This window comes from Orbilia oligospora (genome assembly GCF_000225545.1).
Source record: "Orbilia oligospora ATCC 24927 unplaced genomic scaffold scaffold00188, whole genome shotgun sequence".
Lineage (NCBI taxonomy): Eukaryota > Fungi > Ascomycota > Orbiliomycetes > Orbiliales > Orbiliaceae > Orbilia > Orbilia oligospora.
In genome coordinates this window covers 1051213-1065186 of record NW_011645745.1, presented here as the reverse complement: position 1 = coordinate 1065186, position 13974 = coordinate 1051213, and the positions used below count along the sequence as shown (strand labels likewise).

Here is a 13974-nt window from a genome sequence, read left to right as displayed (position 1 = left end):
CTCAGATTTAAATCGTATTGGAACCGAACGCCGTGCATCTGTTGATACGACATGGGAAGCATCGTGGGGGGAGAGACCGAGGAGTTCGGGGGGTGAGGGTGGTTTTCTCCCACCGACTCCTACTACGACGGGTCCCCAATCGGCTGCGTTCTCCGGATTCTCGCCAATACACCGACAGTCGTCGATGCCAACAGACGCCAACTTAGCAATGTTTGCCGCGGTTCCGCTAGATTATCCAAGTCGGTCAAAGATATCTTCCGTGAGAGACCAATGATGGTCAAAATGAGTGCTGACTTATGGTTAGATCTTCTTCGCCAGTGGTTAACTCCTATCGACTTTCAATTGGAACGTCTGCAACTACAAAAGGCTAGAACAGACCGTACATTCGAATGGCTCGTCACTGTCGATGGGCAGTTTACAAGATGGGTGAAATCTAACAGTCCAGATTCAGCTGTATTATGGCTGTGCGATCGACCTGGGGTCGGAAAGAGTGTAGCAACTTCCCTGATACTCCAAGCTGTCGAAACTCATTGCTATTCAGAGAGACTCTCTTTCGCCTACATCTTTGGCAAGAGAGCTAACAAACTCAATCCAGCCCCCCAGGCAGTCGATTTTATTAAAAGCCTAGCGTTTCAAATTTTCAGATCGCATCCAGCTTCCGGTGGCCACTCCCCTCAAGGGTGGGATGTCTATACAAAGTATGGATCTGAAATACCGACATTCGACCAGGCGGTCGAGTTTCTCGGGGAAGTTTTGAAAAACCGAAAGACATACCTTGTAGTTGACGGAATCGACGAATGTTTTCAGCCTTCAGAAGTTCTAGAGGCAATTCTAGGTCTCCCTACTGTAGCGGATGGAACAACTCGCATTCTAATCTCTTCTCGGATGCGACCGGACTCCTTCGATCCCGATGGCCTATATCCTGTGATTCGATTAACCCCCCAACAAGGCGTTTACTCCGCCGACCTGAGGCATTTCGTCGAGGACGAAGTCAGCAAGATTGAAGGATTCCATAAAACATCTGAACGATTTACCGAAGCTGTAGCGAAGGTTATCGCTGCGTCTGATGGCAACTTCCTTTGGGCGTCAGCTTTACTGGCTGACCTCAAGGTCGCACAAGCCCAGGGCAGGTTCTGGGAAACCATCACTACTATCCCACTGGAGATTCGGATTTTGGTGAAACAAGAACTATGGAAGATCTGGCAAAAGCCAGAATCTAAGCGACGGCTTATACTTGAAACTCTTGAGTGGACCATATTCTGCATGGAGCCATTGTCGGTCGGATCATTCCCCTTTGGCAGACTCTTTGGCTCGGATGGCTCCTTTCTGGATTACGAACACCGACGCATTGATAGATCCCGGTTTCTTCTGCGATTCGGTACCGAATTCTTGATTTTTCCTACTCTAGATGGGAGATTCGAACTATTCCACCACCGACTGGCTGACTACATACTCTTGACAAGCATGGAAGAGAATCCACAATTCCAACTTACCGACGGTCCTACTAGACTAGCCCTTAGCTGCGTCCGATATCTATCTTCCCCCCAATTCCAAGACTCTTTAAACTCTGAGACATACCAATACACTGCAATCCATAGCTCAGAGGCCGGGGCGGCAAAGACATACCTTCGTTCAAAGTACCGATGCCTTGAGTACTCATCAGCGCATCTAGTACACCACCTGTTGAAGGTTAGCGATGTGACGACCGAGGACGGCTCTGAGCTTGTCTCTGCCCTGATAACTTTCTTTCTCTCCACGAATGCTACAACATGGGTTGAGGCGGGCCAGGTGTTCGACCCTAGCTTTTCCAGATCATTCATTAGTAGTTGCCCCGAGCTCTTGGATTGGATAAGAAGTGTGGTCGCAGTCCACCCTCGATGGAGGGAATCCTTACAAGCCGTCACTGCTCGGCTTGAGGGTCTCAAAGCGCACGCTAGCTCTTCTAGAAACCTGTTAGCCCGACCCCAGGTCCAAAACAGGCCACGTTCGGTTACATATGAATCACCAGTAATTCAAGTAACTAGTTATCACGGCGACGTACCTTCATCCACGACAGAGACTCGAAGCCCCCGAAGCAGGAGCCCGCGGAGCATTGGCAATCTACTTACCTCCCTAACCAGCAGTTCTCGTGAAGAAACATCAAGAAGTCCTCAACGTCGTACCCGAGAAGAAGTAGAGCAGGGCGTCCAGCGAAGGTCATCTGCCAGAAGCACATTCCCCCTTACCAACAATGAAGTCCGACGAAGTTCTGCCGGAGCCACCTTCGGTGCTATCACCAGCGCGATCGCCATTGCAAATATAAGTGCCACAAGCGCAATACCATTGCAGTATCACTATCCAGTGCGAGATGAGCCATGCAGTAGCTGGGGGTCTGCATCGCAGCCCTACGCACCACATGAACAACCACAGCTTTCTCATTCGGCTTTTGGACCTCCAAATCCTGCCCGACAACAGTCGGCAGCGCAGCAGCAACAGTACGCTTCTCCCTCTCGCCAACAATACCAACATCAACAACAACCATATCCCATGCAGGCGTACTACGGCCCTACCGGATATACACAAAATGAGTATACTCCTAGCGAACCGCCGCCGCCATATATGCGGTATGCTTGACTAAGCTCCTAGAGAAGAATATATATACATAAATCCATTCGTTTCTAATATTTTTATTCTTTTTTATTATTCTTTTATTATTACGAATTATTTACCATCGTTTGGAAAGGCGCCCGGGTCGTTGAAGTACTCATGGGATATAGTACATACCTTCGTCTATATTTTACCTTACCTACCTTCTTTCAAGCTGTCTCAGCTTCATTGTCTATACACTGGAGCGTGTATAGATATTATGTTCTTCGTTTCTTTAGCCCAGTTTTGTTGTTCTTCTTCTTCTTCTTCTTCTTTCGCTTCATCCCATTCGTCGCATGTATGATAGTATATAGCTATATAGGTCCCTACCTAGGTATTTAGTAGGATTTAATAAAGAGTTAATTGGAAATTTTCATGATGTCTAGATTGATTATTCCCGCCGGTTCGCTCTAATATGCGATTGATGGTTCCTTTTGTGGGTTTCGGGAAATGCCGCAAGCCCGACACCAGTTTGTGGTGAAGTCAAAAATATCAATCAAGAAACTTTGCTTCGATTGGTATGTATGGAGCGATTATAATCAAACTAAGGTAATTGTGCGCACAGCGAGTTTGTCGGGCAGCCTGATCGATCTTGAATGTCATGTTGGTTTTGAAAGGATGGTACAGTAGGAACAATTCCACGACGGCCCCATGGGCAGCCGGAGGATTTTAATGGAAAATTAAAAAGAGAAACTATTGATCTGGATGTTCAGCTTAGGAGCGAGACCGTTTATGATAGTCCGAGGCATGATCTTATGAAACAAGAGATTCGTCCCAATTGTCTAACCTTTAATTATAAAATTTAGAATTGACTGTATTCGGAACCAAATTTGAATAGTATATTGAATGTGTATGGATTCACATGGTCTTGTTCCCAGAAGTCGCAAATATAGGAGGCATGGCTTACAATAGAAATTGCCCTTTTGCTGCTTGTATGGTAAAATTTTGAGATACTCATACTTGATATTAAAAATTTTATCTTATCTGTTTTAGTTTGATGTATATAAGTATATATATATCGGGGTGGTTTTACCGGAGGAAGTTATAATTATTCAGGTCATTATCGACATATTATGGTTTAAATATACATTCCCCGTATCCTCCATTTCACTAGTATCTTCTATCTTCTATCTTCTACCTTCGAGCTTCTCCGCCTTCGCTTTTTCTTCCCACATCGTCCCTCTTCCAAAGACCCCCGCTATCAGCCTTATTAAGTCTCCATAAGCTGTCAAGATCAGAGTTTCCTTTCCCTCTAGGATTCGTGGGATCCTCAAAACTCGGTCCCTCCAAATAATAGGGCTCTTTAGTTCCTGGAACTAATTGTTTAAACGGTTGGCGATTTCTAGTATCGGAATTATGGTTATAGCCTGGATCAAAAGGTCCCGGAGGGAGTGGGCCGCGGCGTGAACGACGGTTGCGCCACCGAAATGGCAATTTTTCATTGTTGTTTTTTTCCCATTGATCGAAGTAGTCCCAGAGGGAGATATCTGTGCCTTTCGGATCTGGCGCACCAGTGAGGGTGCAATAGCATCCTGTATTAATTGTTATTAGCGTCAAAGATACGGCCATCATCGACCTGCACGGGATGAGCAGTGCAGTAACCACTTTTAGGATACGTCAAAGATAATTTTCTTTCAATAGTGGTCTTACCGAAGAACCATTTACATAAATTTAACATATCCCGGTCACAGTCGTTGCCCAGTCCCGTCCCCACAGTAAATATCTCGTCCGCCTCCGCTCCTATATCGCAATAGCACTGCCCGCATCTACTCGATTCCCATCGAATATCATCTTCCATATCATCGCTCCATCCGAATTCATATATACCGCTGATGAGGCGCCTGTTGGTAAGGGAATCACGGAGCTCGGTTGGATGGCTGCCGACACGTTTTGGTCCGTTGTCGAAAACGACCCGCGGCTCGTCGCAGTGGATCAGGTAACCGGTTTCTAAATTTGAACTGGCACCCCAGAAAGGGCGGCGATCGAGTTTGTGGGTTATCGGTTGCGGGGGCTCTGAAGTTACCCTGGAGGGGATATCAAGAGATCCTGCCGATGAAGGTAGTAGATTGAAAAAGAGGCAGAGGAAGATGAAATGGAAACCGGGAAGATATGAGGAGTGCATTAGAATATTACTAGAGGAAGACTATGCATGGGAATACAAGTCGAATATAGATGCATCGATGCTAGCATAGGATTTTATTCTGTTTTGTAAGGATATCTTCGATGGTACTACACACAGGGCTGGTTTTCCGCCTACAAGCAAAGGAAAGCCTTTAAATGTAGTATGGGTAGTTTGAAATTTAAGGGCTTTTGTTCATAATTAGCGTCGATTGAACGAGTATCAATTATATTTTAATGAATTTTCAATTTGTGGCTCTTCCAGGTCTGGGTATGAGACAACTCGTGGCCCTGTTAACATGTTGAAAAGAGTTATGTTAATGCCAACCAGACCGGTATCAATCGATCGATAAGTTGCACGAAAACCATATGGGTATCATTAAATTTCGAACAGGAAATGGCTTATTAGGTTGGACTGGGGTATTGGGTTTCATAATGAGGTTGGCTGATATTTTTGATGCGGCGAGGCAATTGCAGTTTAAATCCTTTAAAATGCTGTGCCCGTAGGTAAGTACTTAAGTACACCTAAGAAGTGATGAAAGGGTATGACATGTCAACTACAGAATTGAATTGCTAACCTTTGAATGATCCCCGACCTTAACAAGAGCACCTACCGTAAGATATATCTCAAAAGGTCAGTCGGATAAGACAACAGGGATTATTCAAAACTAGGTGCCCATATGGCTGGGGGAACTGTGATTCATACAAACGAGAGGCTACATATTATACTACTCATATGTATTCGAAGGCTGACAACATCTATCAAAGCCTGCGTTAACGGCTGTGTGGTAACCCTGAATAGAGGTAGTGAGTGACCTGGATCTATAGAGCCTTTTGTTTCGCAGAATGTTCAAACTGCGCCTGGTCTCGATTTCGAGGCTGTTTCAAAATATTGGAATTAAGAACTTGAATTACAGGTAAGTACAAGGGTCAGGGCTAATAATTCTATACGTTAAAATGCTAGTCACTTTCGACTCAATACCCAATACTTTAACCCCCCAAAAATAAATATATAAAAAAAAACCCAAAGAAACTCAGTTTCAATGGACCCCATGAATGCGTCAGATTATTGGGAACGACTTCGGGGTGTTAACGCCTTAATTTTGTTGTCGGTAGTGGTTTCGACTTCTGTTTATTAGGTTTAATAACGAGACCAAGTTTAATGGGCCAAAATACAAGACATTGGGAAGGAAGCAATAGGAGTCTGCCGTATGAAAAATTCTGTTAGGGTGGCACAAAAAACTTCCATGTGCCTTTTTCGGTTGCTTTGCTAGTGAATGTTGGAGCTTGTTATACGTTACGGGGAATGGTCCCTGAACCCGCAATAATTCGTAAGAGGGCTTAGATAAGAAGAAACAAATTCAACCAATAAGACTATTTATGTATCGAACCACAATATAGAGCTAAGTTTTCTCTTAGATAGTCTTGAATGACTTTTAGAATGCTATGGGGCAACTGCATGTTTTTAATTTATTAGAGTTAACCAGATAACTGTAGCTTCGAGACCAGGCGCAGGGTGAGGGCAGAGGCAGTGGCTCAGCTAATTTTGAAGCTGAAACATATGCTTTTTTCAAACGAAGTATTGGCCCGCACTAGAGATTCCTAAGATTCTTTTTGTGACGTGTCAATGAAAGTAGCTTTAATTTGAGGGTCTCGATACATGCATCTCGTCGAAAGACTCTACCAGTCTCGTAACTAACAAAAGTGTGTTGAAGTTCAAAATACAACGAGATTAGTCATCAAAGCGCAGCTAAATTCTTCAACCAAAATTTTGAGCTTTCAGATTCAAAACTTCTGAACATTTCACTCGACAGGACCTTATCAATCAACCCCAACATCACTACTTCAATCTCATCGCGCAGCTTTAGTCGCCCTTCAACAGCGGTCGCGCTGTATAAAGAAACTTCATTATATCATCAACAATGTCTACCGCTCCGCAAATCCTCACCTTCACCTCCAGCACATCGCTCCGTCACCGTCTCATCCAATCAACCTTAACCGGAAAACCCATTCGCATAACCTCCATCCGCTCCAATTCTTTAACGCCAGGTCTTCTTCCTCACGAAGTCTCGTTTCTACGTTTAATATCATCTCTAACCAATGGTGGTGTCTTCCAAATCTCCGAAACGGGTACTACACTACTCTACAAACCCGGTCTAATCGGTCACACTCCATCACCCAACTCCGCTACTTCCTCAGCATCCAAGATTATCAAACACGTTATTTCTGCTGAATCTTCAAGTAGAGGGGTAACCTACTTCCTCGAGCCGATATGTATCCTCGCGCCGTTTTCGAAGTCACCTTTTCATGTTATACTATCGGGTCCTGGATGTGTCACTGGATCTACGGACTTGGATTATAGCGTGGATACATTCCGAACTGCTATTCTACCGCTATATGCACATTTCAACATTATCGCCAAAATCGAATGTCGTATCAACAAACGCTCTTGTTCGCCCGGTGGCGGCGGGGAGGTGACATTACAATTTGGCCACCAGATACGGTTACCGCCTACACTACACCTTAGGAATCAGGGCAGGATAAAGAGAATCAGGGGAGTGAGTTACACGCTCGGTGTTAGTGCAGGGAATAACCAACGGATGATTCATGCAGCAAGAGAGGTGCTGAATCAGTTTATTAATGATATATATATCTACTCTGAAGTAGCGGGACATCCACCTGCTGCTGAGGGGGGCAAGAGGGGCACTCCGGGGTTTGGGATGAGTCTTGTGGCGACGAGTAGTACGGATTGCGTGTATAGTGCAGATTGGGGGAGCAGCACCGAGGTTATTAGAACACCTGAAGAGATCGGAAGGGGGTGTGCTTTACGGCTGGTGGAGGAGATTGCGAAGGGGGGTTGTATACAGAGGATTGGGGTTAAAACTGTGATCAGTTTGATGATGATGGGGAGCGAGGATGTGGGAAGAGTGGTACTGGGGAAGGGAGTAGTTGAGGAGGAAACTGTAGGCCACTTGAGGGATTGGAAGACTTTTGGGTGTGGTGAGGTCTTGGTGAAGGAGTGGAGCGGGAGTGAGGGGCTTGCAGGAGGTGGGATGGGGGGTATGGACGAAGAAAAGCTTATCAGTTTGGGGGTTGTAGGGAAGGGAGTTGGAAATGTTGGACGCAAAGTTGCGTAGAGTCCAATACCATCTATTTGATCACACCCCCCTGCCTCAAGGGAATTTGGATTCGAGGCTATGATCATCTATACTCGGGGATTTTGTACGATACATGTACTGTATAGCGGCGGGATTTACGGCGTTTGGGAAAAGTTTAGATTCATATAATAGAGTGTACCCCTCCATATCGATATTTACACTCACGATTTATTGATGTATGTCTTTAGACATCTATTGCCACTAATTGTATACGGTATGAATGTATCTATGGATATACCTCATGTCGGCTCAAGTATACGTACAGATCTAGATTGCCTTCGATTGATCGTGCGGCAGAATTTGAAATCCGTCCAGTAGCTATCCTGGTCACCATAACGTTATTAACTGCAGCAAACAACCAGGTTACAATATTCAAGTTGTCCCAGAAATAAATGGCGTCTTGTGTACCGAATGGTCTGAAGAACATGATAATAAGAGTGCTAAGCTTTCTAGCGTCTGCGATAATGAGTGACAGGTATCTTGGTTTGGTTCACCTGTTGTTATATATAAAGTGGAGTATTGCACACCCTATAATGGCCCGAACTTATAGAGTTACACAGACCCTGCTAGTTCTTCCAATTAACAGCCACAGACTGGTTTGATATGATATGGAATCGATTTGACAGCGGGGAAATGTATTTAAAAGATGAGGCTCCCCGCCACCTTCTTGGCTTTTCGTCTTCTAGCTCCCTCCGCGCCCGCCAAAACGAGCAGGTAACAGTGCAGTGTCGACGCGCATATCCGGCCAAGTTAAGCCTTTTTGACTCGATTCTAAAATGCCACACTCAAAACACATAACTCTCCTTCTTTTACTCTTCCTCACCACCCCGGCACTCTCAGTAGATTTAACCGAAGTAATCCCAACTCTCACCTCATTCGGTTCCTTGCCCGCGTTTACTCCTCCCGCGAACTGTTTTTCCCGTTCAATCTGGTCGACCAGTCGTTTCTACGATAATGTCAATAGCGCTAGTACTTTCGTCACAAGACTTTTTACGAGGTGGTATATAGGCTGTAATACCGATAAGGTCAATGGGGGGTATAATACCTGTTGTCCACCGAAGTATAATACATGGGGGTTTTATGCGCCGGGGGCGTGTCCAGGGGGGTACACGAGTTTGTTGAATGTTGCGGCGAACCCGTGGATTGGGGATCAGAGGGGGACGGTTTGCTGTCCTGAGTATGTGGGCCCATGGGCATATGCCCCCTTCTACTGATACATAAAACAAAGATACTGTTCATGGGGTTATAGTTAATGATATCTTGTAACCTTTGTAGTATTAAATCGCCAGCTGGGACGACACTTGGAGGAGCCGGATTTGCAACGTCATTTATAAATCCACTGGCGAGGGATCCGATCAGTATCTCGTGCTTCGAATGGGACGATGATGTTTCAACAAGTGGGACAGTGTTCCAGGCCAATTATAATGCGAGGGCGATAATTGTCTTCGGAGAGGAGATTACAGGGACTTTTCAGTTTCTGGGAGTATGTTACCTCTACATGTAAATATAAAAATTCATGCTAAGTATAATTCAACAACGGTGAAATAGTTAACGGATGACAGTGGCACTGCGACTCGAGCGACCAGTCCAGCGTCGAGTAGCTCCGTACGGAATACATCCGACCCGGAATCTACATCATCAACTTCGGAAAACATTAGTACTAGTACTACCACCCCTTCTCCGGGTTCAACTACTCCACCTATTCCCAGTCAAACAGAATCCTCAATATCTACCACAAGCTCAGGAAAGCCTACCTCCACTTCTCAGTCAAACGATAATGATAATGGTGGCGGTGGCGGCAAGAAGCAACTAAGTGGTGGAGCAATAGCCGGTATCGTGATTGGTGTAGCTATCCCTGTAATTGCTATTATAGCATTTATAGCGTATAGAATGGGGAGGAATAAACAGGATGTTCCGAGTATTCCGATACATAATGATCCCGAGAATAAAGATATGGGGTTTGGAGGAGTTCAGGAACAGAGACAGTGGCAGTGAAGTATCGGACTTACCTGGGGCCTTGGCATCTAAATGTCATGATAGTGGTAGTTGTGGGCTTTTCATGTACTTTTTGGAGAAGTACCGATAATTTAAAACCTTTAATGCTAAGTATATAGTTCTTAAAGCGACATGAAGGCGGTATATTATAAATTTACCACCGACCTAACTGTCCAGACCCAAAAGTTCCGACCCGTAGACGGTTCATTCTTTATGGTGTTGACTTCTATAATTACCCTTTTGGGAAGCCACCACCCAAACCCGGTTCCAAAAGTCTTGGCGCTGTCGCCACAAACAAGCTCCCCTTTCTCCTTCTACATCCTCTTCATCCTCTTCTTCTCCTCTAATCCACTCCATCTTCATTACACCTTCCATCTTCAGGATCAAAATCATCACCAATCCTCATCCTTATCTTCCTACCCCAAACAAATATACTCTCTCCAGAAGCTAAGAAGCAATGACACAACCACCTCCTCCAAGGGACTCTCTTCGACCCTCCCCGCCACCACGTGCACAATCCCACCAATCCGGGACAATACATCAACACTGGAATGATCTTCCAGCCGGCTATATACCTTCGCCGACATCCCTCTCTCGCTCTGCCTCTCGAAACTCAAACATAACACCAACAGCCGGTGGTTCACGTGGCATTAGCCCTCTCGGCCGGGCCACTCCAATCGATAAATCACAATCACAATCGCAATCCACAGAAGAACCTACAGAAACAACAAGGGAAGGTCAACATGAGTTATCAACCTTGCTTCCAGCGTTGTATACTCTTCCGTCTACATTGTCGCAGGCGGAGAGAACGCAGTTACAAACAAGGATAAACAAGTCACTACTTCCGAAGACGGGGGATGGTGGGACAACTGATGAGCAGAAGGAATGGATTAGGGGGATTTTGGAGATGTTTGTGGTTAGCGGGGAGGTGGATGGGAAGACTTGTAGAGAGGAGATTGTGGGGTTTATGAGGAGAGAAAGTGGGGTTGCTGGGTGGGCTGGGGGGTTGAGGAGGGTTGTTGAAAGTGTGATTGCGAAAGAGGAAACGACTTGAGATCGTAATCAAAGTAGTTCCAGAGACGGCTAGTGATCTATAGATGGTGGAAGCTTGATTATAGTCTGGGGGCACAGAGGTTTAGAATATTCATTTTATACCATCTAGAACGGTATACCTGGATGGCGCTTTGGGGGTTTTCTGTTTCCTTTCCTTCTTCCTTTTGCTCAATTCAATAATATGTTTATTAGACTTAGAATATAGAGATACACAGGTGCTTGTCAGAACATGGTTAATGTATTTGCCAGTCTGACCGACAATCCGCCTGACGCTTCAACTCGTTATCCGCGTCGTGGTTTAGATCTTATGCTTCGTACTCTTCATCTTAATCATTTTTTCCCTCTCGCATATCTTCTTCATCACCCTCGAATATGAGCCACGGCGGATCCTCAGAAGTTGTGACTGCGACTATCCCCATGACTCCACATTATTTTCTCGTTCCGCGTCCCAAGCTTTGTTGAATCTATCAAACTCTGCAAGCTCCGCAACCTGCTCTGCCGGACTCCCTTGATGACAAGCGCCTAAATCGATGAACTTCACATCACCGTTGGAAATGGCAAAAATCTCCAGGCTGACGTCTCCGTGAATTGTACCGGACTTATGTAATTCCATAATCGCCTCCCTTGCCCGGGGCCAAAAGTTTAGATCTATGTTTTTCTCCGATGCGATTTGGCCACAGTCCTCTATGACAAGGAACTTGAGCCATCCCCAGGTGGTAGTTCCGGCAGCGTAGAGTCTTGGTATGCATTTTCCTTGAAGGAGTTTGAGGTCGTTATAACTAGCACCGGATGCATTAGCACGAACAGCATGGAAGGGGGGACTCGAAAGGCTTACGCTTTGATTTCAGCATCAGCAACCTCCAGGTTGGAAGTCTGTGTTATGTCATATACTTTGAAAACGGCTTGTTTTTGATACCGAAAGTTGATTCCTGGTCGAGCTATTACCTCTCCTGTCATAACGGTTGCAATAGCCTTAGCAATGGCGCCGCTTAACCGTAGATCCATATTGGTCCATGGGACCTTTATGTCTTCGTCCCACGTTCCATCGACTTCTACATCTTCCAGGGAAAAGACGTGAGTTCCCCGTGGCTCCCTTTTTACGAGAGAGTTTGAAGAGTAATGGTATTCCGCTTCGACCACGCAGTTGCAGATATACGTTAAAGCTGCTACGGGACTTTGCGTACCCCTATCAGTATATAAGAACCGAGGTGATACTTGTAAATTAGTATCACCAGTTCTCCGAAACAGGTATAACGCCTCGTAATTGCAGATAGCACCGTATATAAGACTATTGAATGTCATGTAGCCGTATAACTGACTAATTGCCTGTACTACTGTATCCTGTGGGTTCCCCCTTTCGTTCCTAAAATGTTCTCGTATATCAACTGGCGTCGGAAAGTTCCATGGTGTTTTCCATTGCACTATAAATCTGGTCTTCCGGATATCATTCACCTCATCTTCAGCCAATGTATAGAAGACTCGATCGGGATCGCCGATATTAAAGGCGCACTGACGGTCCCCGAAGTCGCATTTAACAGAAAAAAGGTCTTCTAAGATCCCTACGGTAGGATCCTCGTATACATATGCTGCTAGTCTAATGAGTGACTTATGATCATCGCAGGCTGTTCGTTTATTTGCGCTAAATTTAAAAGCGGCAGCTAGATCACGGTAACCGTCTGACTAAAGGTGTCAGATGTTTTTTTTAGTGAAAGTACTCTATTAAACAATGAACCTCGCCGAAGAGTAAAATACCTCGTGGTTTGTATGTGGATCAAGCAGTCCTTTAATATCGTCTATGATTCCTGGCCACGGCGTCAAATCATCAAGATATTCCCGTGGAAGGACTGGTACCGTTGTTTTAGATAGAGTTGTAAAGTTATGTCCACTCCATCGTCGGATCTTCGGGGGTTTGATTGCGTCTAATAGTTCTGATAACTTCATTTAAGTTTTGTAGATAACCTGAAGGGAAGCTTCATTAATGCAAAGAAGGGGACCAGAACTGAGGGCCGGGATAAGGAGAAATTAATCTATTTAAGCAATTCCTTCGGGAAGGGCCTTGGGCCGCTCGAAAGGGACTGAAAAGGATCGGTTAGTTCTAGATAGCTTAGTTGGTCAGAGCGTGCATGATGTATGAAGGAAGCTGGCCTGGTAGCAAAATGCTTGCGGTAATTATAACTATTGCGCCGATTAATATTGAGTGCAGAACCTAGCCTCGTCGCGAGACCGGTACCAGTCTTGCAACACATTCTTCATCAAAATTCCAACAAACCTTAAACCTAGCCTCGAATCCCTTAAACCCAGCCTTCAAGCTGCAGGCTTTAGCTAATAGGTGCATGAGCCATTCTATTGTACTTCATAATTACGGTTACATTGCAATAACTATAAGTGTCTGATCATAACTCCTGCTATTCTAGCCGTAACTAGCCGAAAGTTTCTCATATCAATATCTAAGTTTTTAGCTCTTAGCTAGCGCTAGTTAGGACCTGCTTTGCCAAATTAATTTCCTGAAGCGATTCGGCTGAAACTGGTCTCGTTTCTGACAAACCAGCTGAAACCTAACCATGGTACCATGGTACCAACATCTGTACATACATACATTACCAACTAGTATTTTTACGCCATGTAACCGTTTTTAGCTTCCAAAATTTCGAGAACTCGACGAATATTCCAGTAAGTATCCGGGAAAAAATGTAGGATCGCTGTTGTTACTAAGTTAGCACATACACAAAAGTTGCAAAATGCTGTGACAAGAAGCACCTACTCTGATAGTGAGAGCCAAACCACCATGTTTCGAAGTGTGCATGCATGCATGCATGTATAATTTGTCACAAGTTTCCTGTCCAAGATCATTTGGCAAGCTAGATGTGATAGAGACTCTAGCCTATTTGGTGATGAGACCGCAGAATGGGCTCGTAAATTTATAACATGTTGCGTTATTCGCCGTACAGGTTGGAGCATATACGCATGACCATTGTGTTACAACCTTTTAATTTACAGTCAATGGCGGCTTAACGAGCTAGCACAG

At 45.0% G+C, this 13974-nt stretch overlaps 6 protein-coding genes across 6 annotated transcripts; 4 read left to right on the top strand and 2 right to left on the bottom strand.

Moving 5' to 3' along the window:
• Positions 1-282: 282 nt before the first annotated feature.
• AOL_s00188g316 (uncharacterized protein) lies at positions 283-2613 on the top strand (the record flags this gene model as incomplete). Its single annotated transcript, XM_011128564.1, has 1 exon — positions 283-2613. One exon carries the CDS (start codon positions 283-285, stop codon positions 2611-2613), a length of 2331 nt encoding a protein of 776 aa, XP_011126866.1.
• A 1146-nt stretch (positions 2614-3759) lies between these two features.
• On the bottom strand, positions 3760-4747 carry AOL_s00188g315 (uncharacterized protein; the record flags this gene model as incomplete). Its single annotated transcript, XM_011128563.1, has 2 exons — positions 3760-4157; positions 4276-4747. The coding sequence occupies 2 exons, from the start codon at positions 4745-4747 to the stop codon at positions 3760-3762; spliced, it is 870 nt and encodes a 289-aa protein (XP_011126865.1).
• A 1918-nt stretch (positions 4748-6665) lies between these two features.
• AOL_s00188g314 (uncharacterized protein) lies at positions 6666-7880 on the top strand (the record flags this gene model as incomplete). Its single annotated transcript, XM_011128562.1, has 1 exon — positions 6666-7880. One exon carries the CDS (start codon positions 6666-6668, stop codon positions 7878-7880), a length of 1215 nt encoding a protein of 404 aa, XP_011126864.1.
• A 797-nt stretch (positions 7881-8677) lies between these two features.
• Positions 8678-9896, top strand: AOL_s00188g313 (uncharacterized protein; the record flags this gene model as incomplete). The annotated part of the gene is made up of 3 exons (XM_011128561.1): positions 8678-9078; positions 9177-9384; positions 9450-9896. The coding sequence occupies 3 exons, from the start codon at positions 8678-8680 to the stop codon at positions 9894-9896; spliced, it is 1056 nt and encodes a 351-aa protein (XP_011126863.1).
• Positions 9897-10353: 457 nt separating this feature from the next.
• Positions 10354-10950, top strand: AOL_s00188g312 (uncharacterized protein; the record flags this gene model as incomplete). Its single annotated transcript, XM_011128560.1, has 1 exon — positions 10354-10950. One exon carries the CDS (start codon positions 10354-10356, stop codon positions 10948-10950), a length of 597 nt encoding a protein of 198 aa, XP_011126862.1.
• Positions 10951-11358: 408 nt separating this feature from the next.
• AOL_s00188g311 (uncharacterized protein) lies at positions 11359-12890 on the bottom strand (the record flags this gene model as incomplete). Its single annotated transcript, XM_011128559.1, has 3 exons — positions 11359-11728; positions 11785-12629; positions 12702-12890. 3 exons carry the CDS (start codon positions 12888-12890, stop codon positions 11359-11361), a joined length of 1404 nt encoding a protein of 467 aa, XP_011126861.1.
• Positions 12891-13974: the final 1084 nt, after the last annotated feature.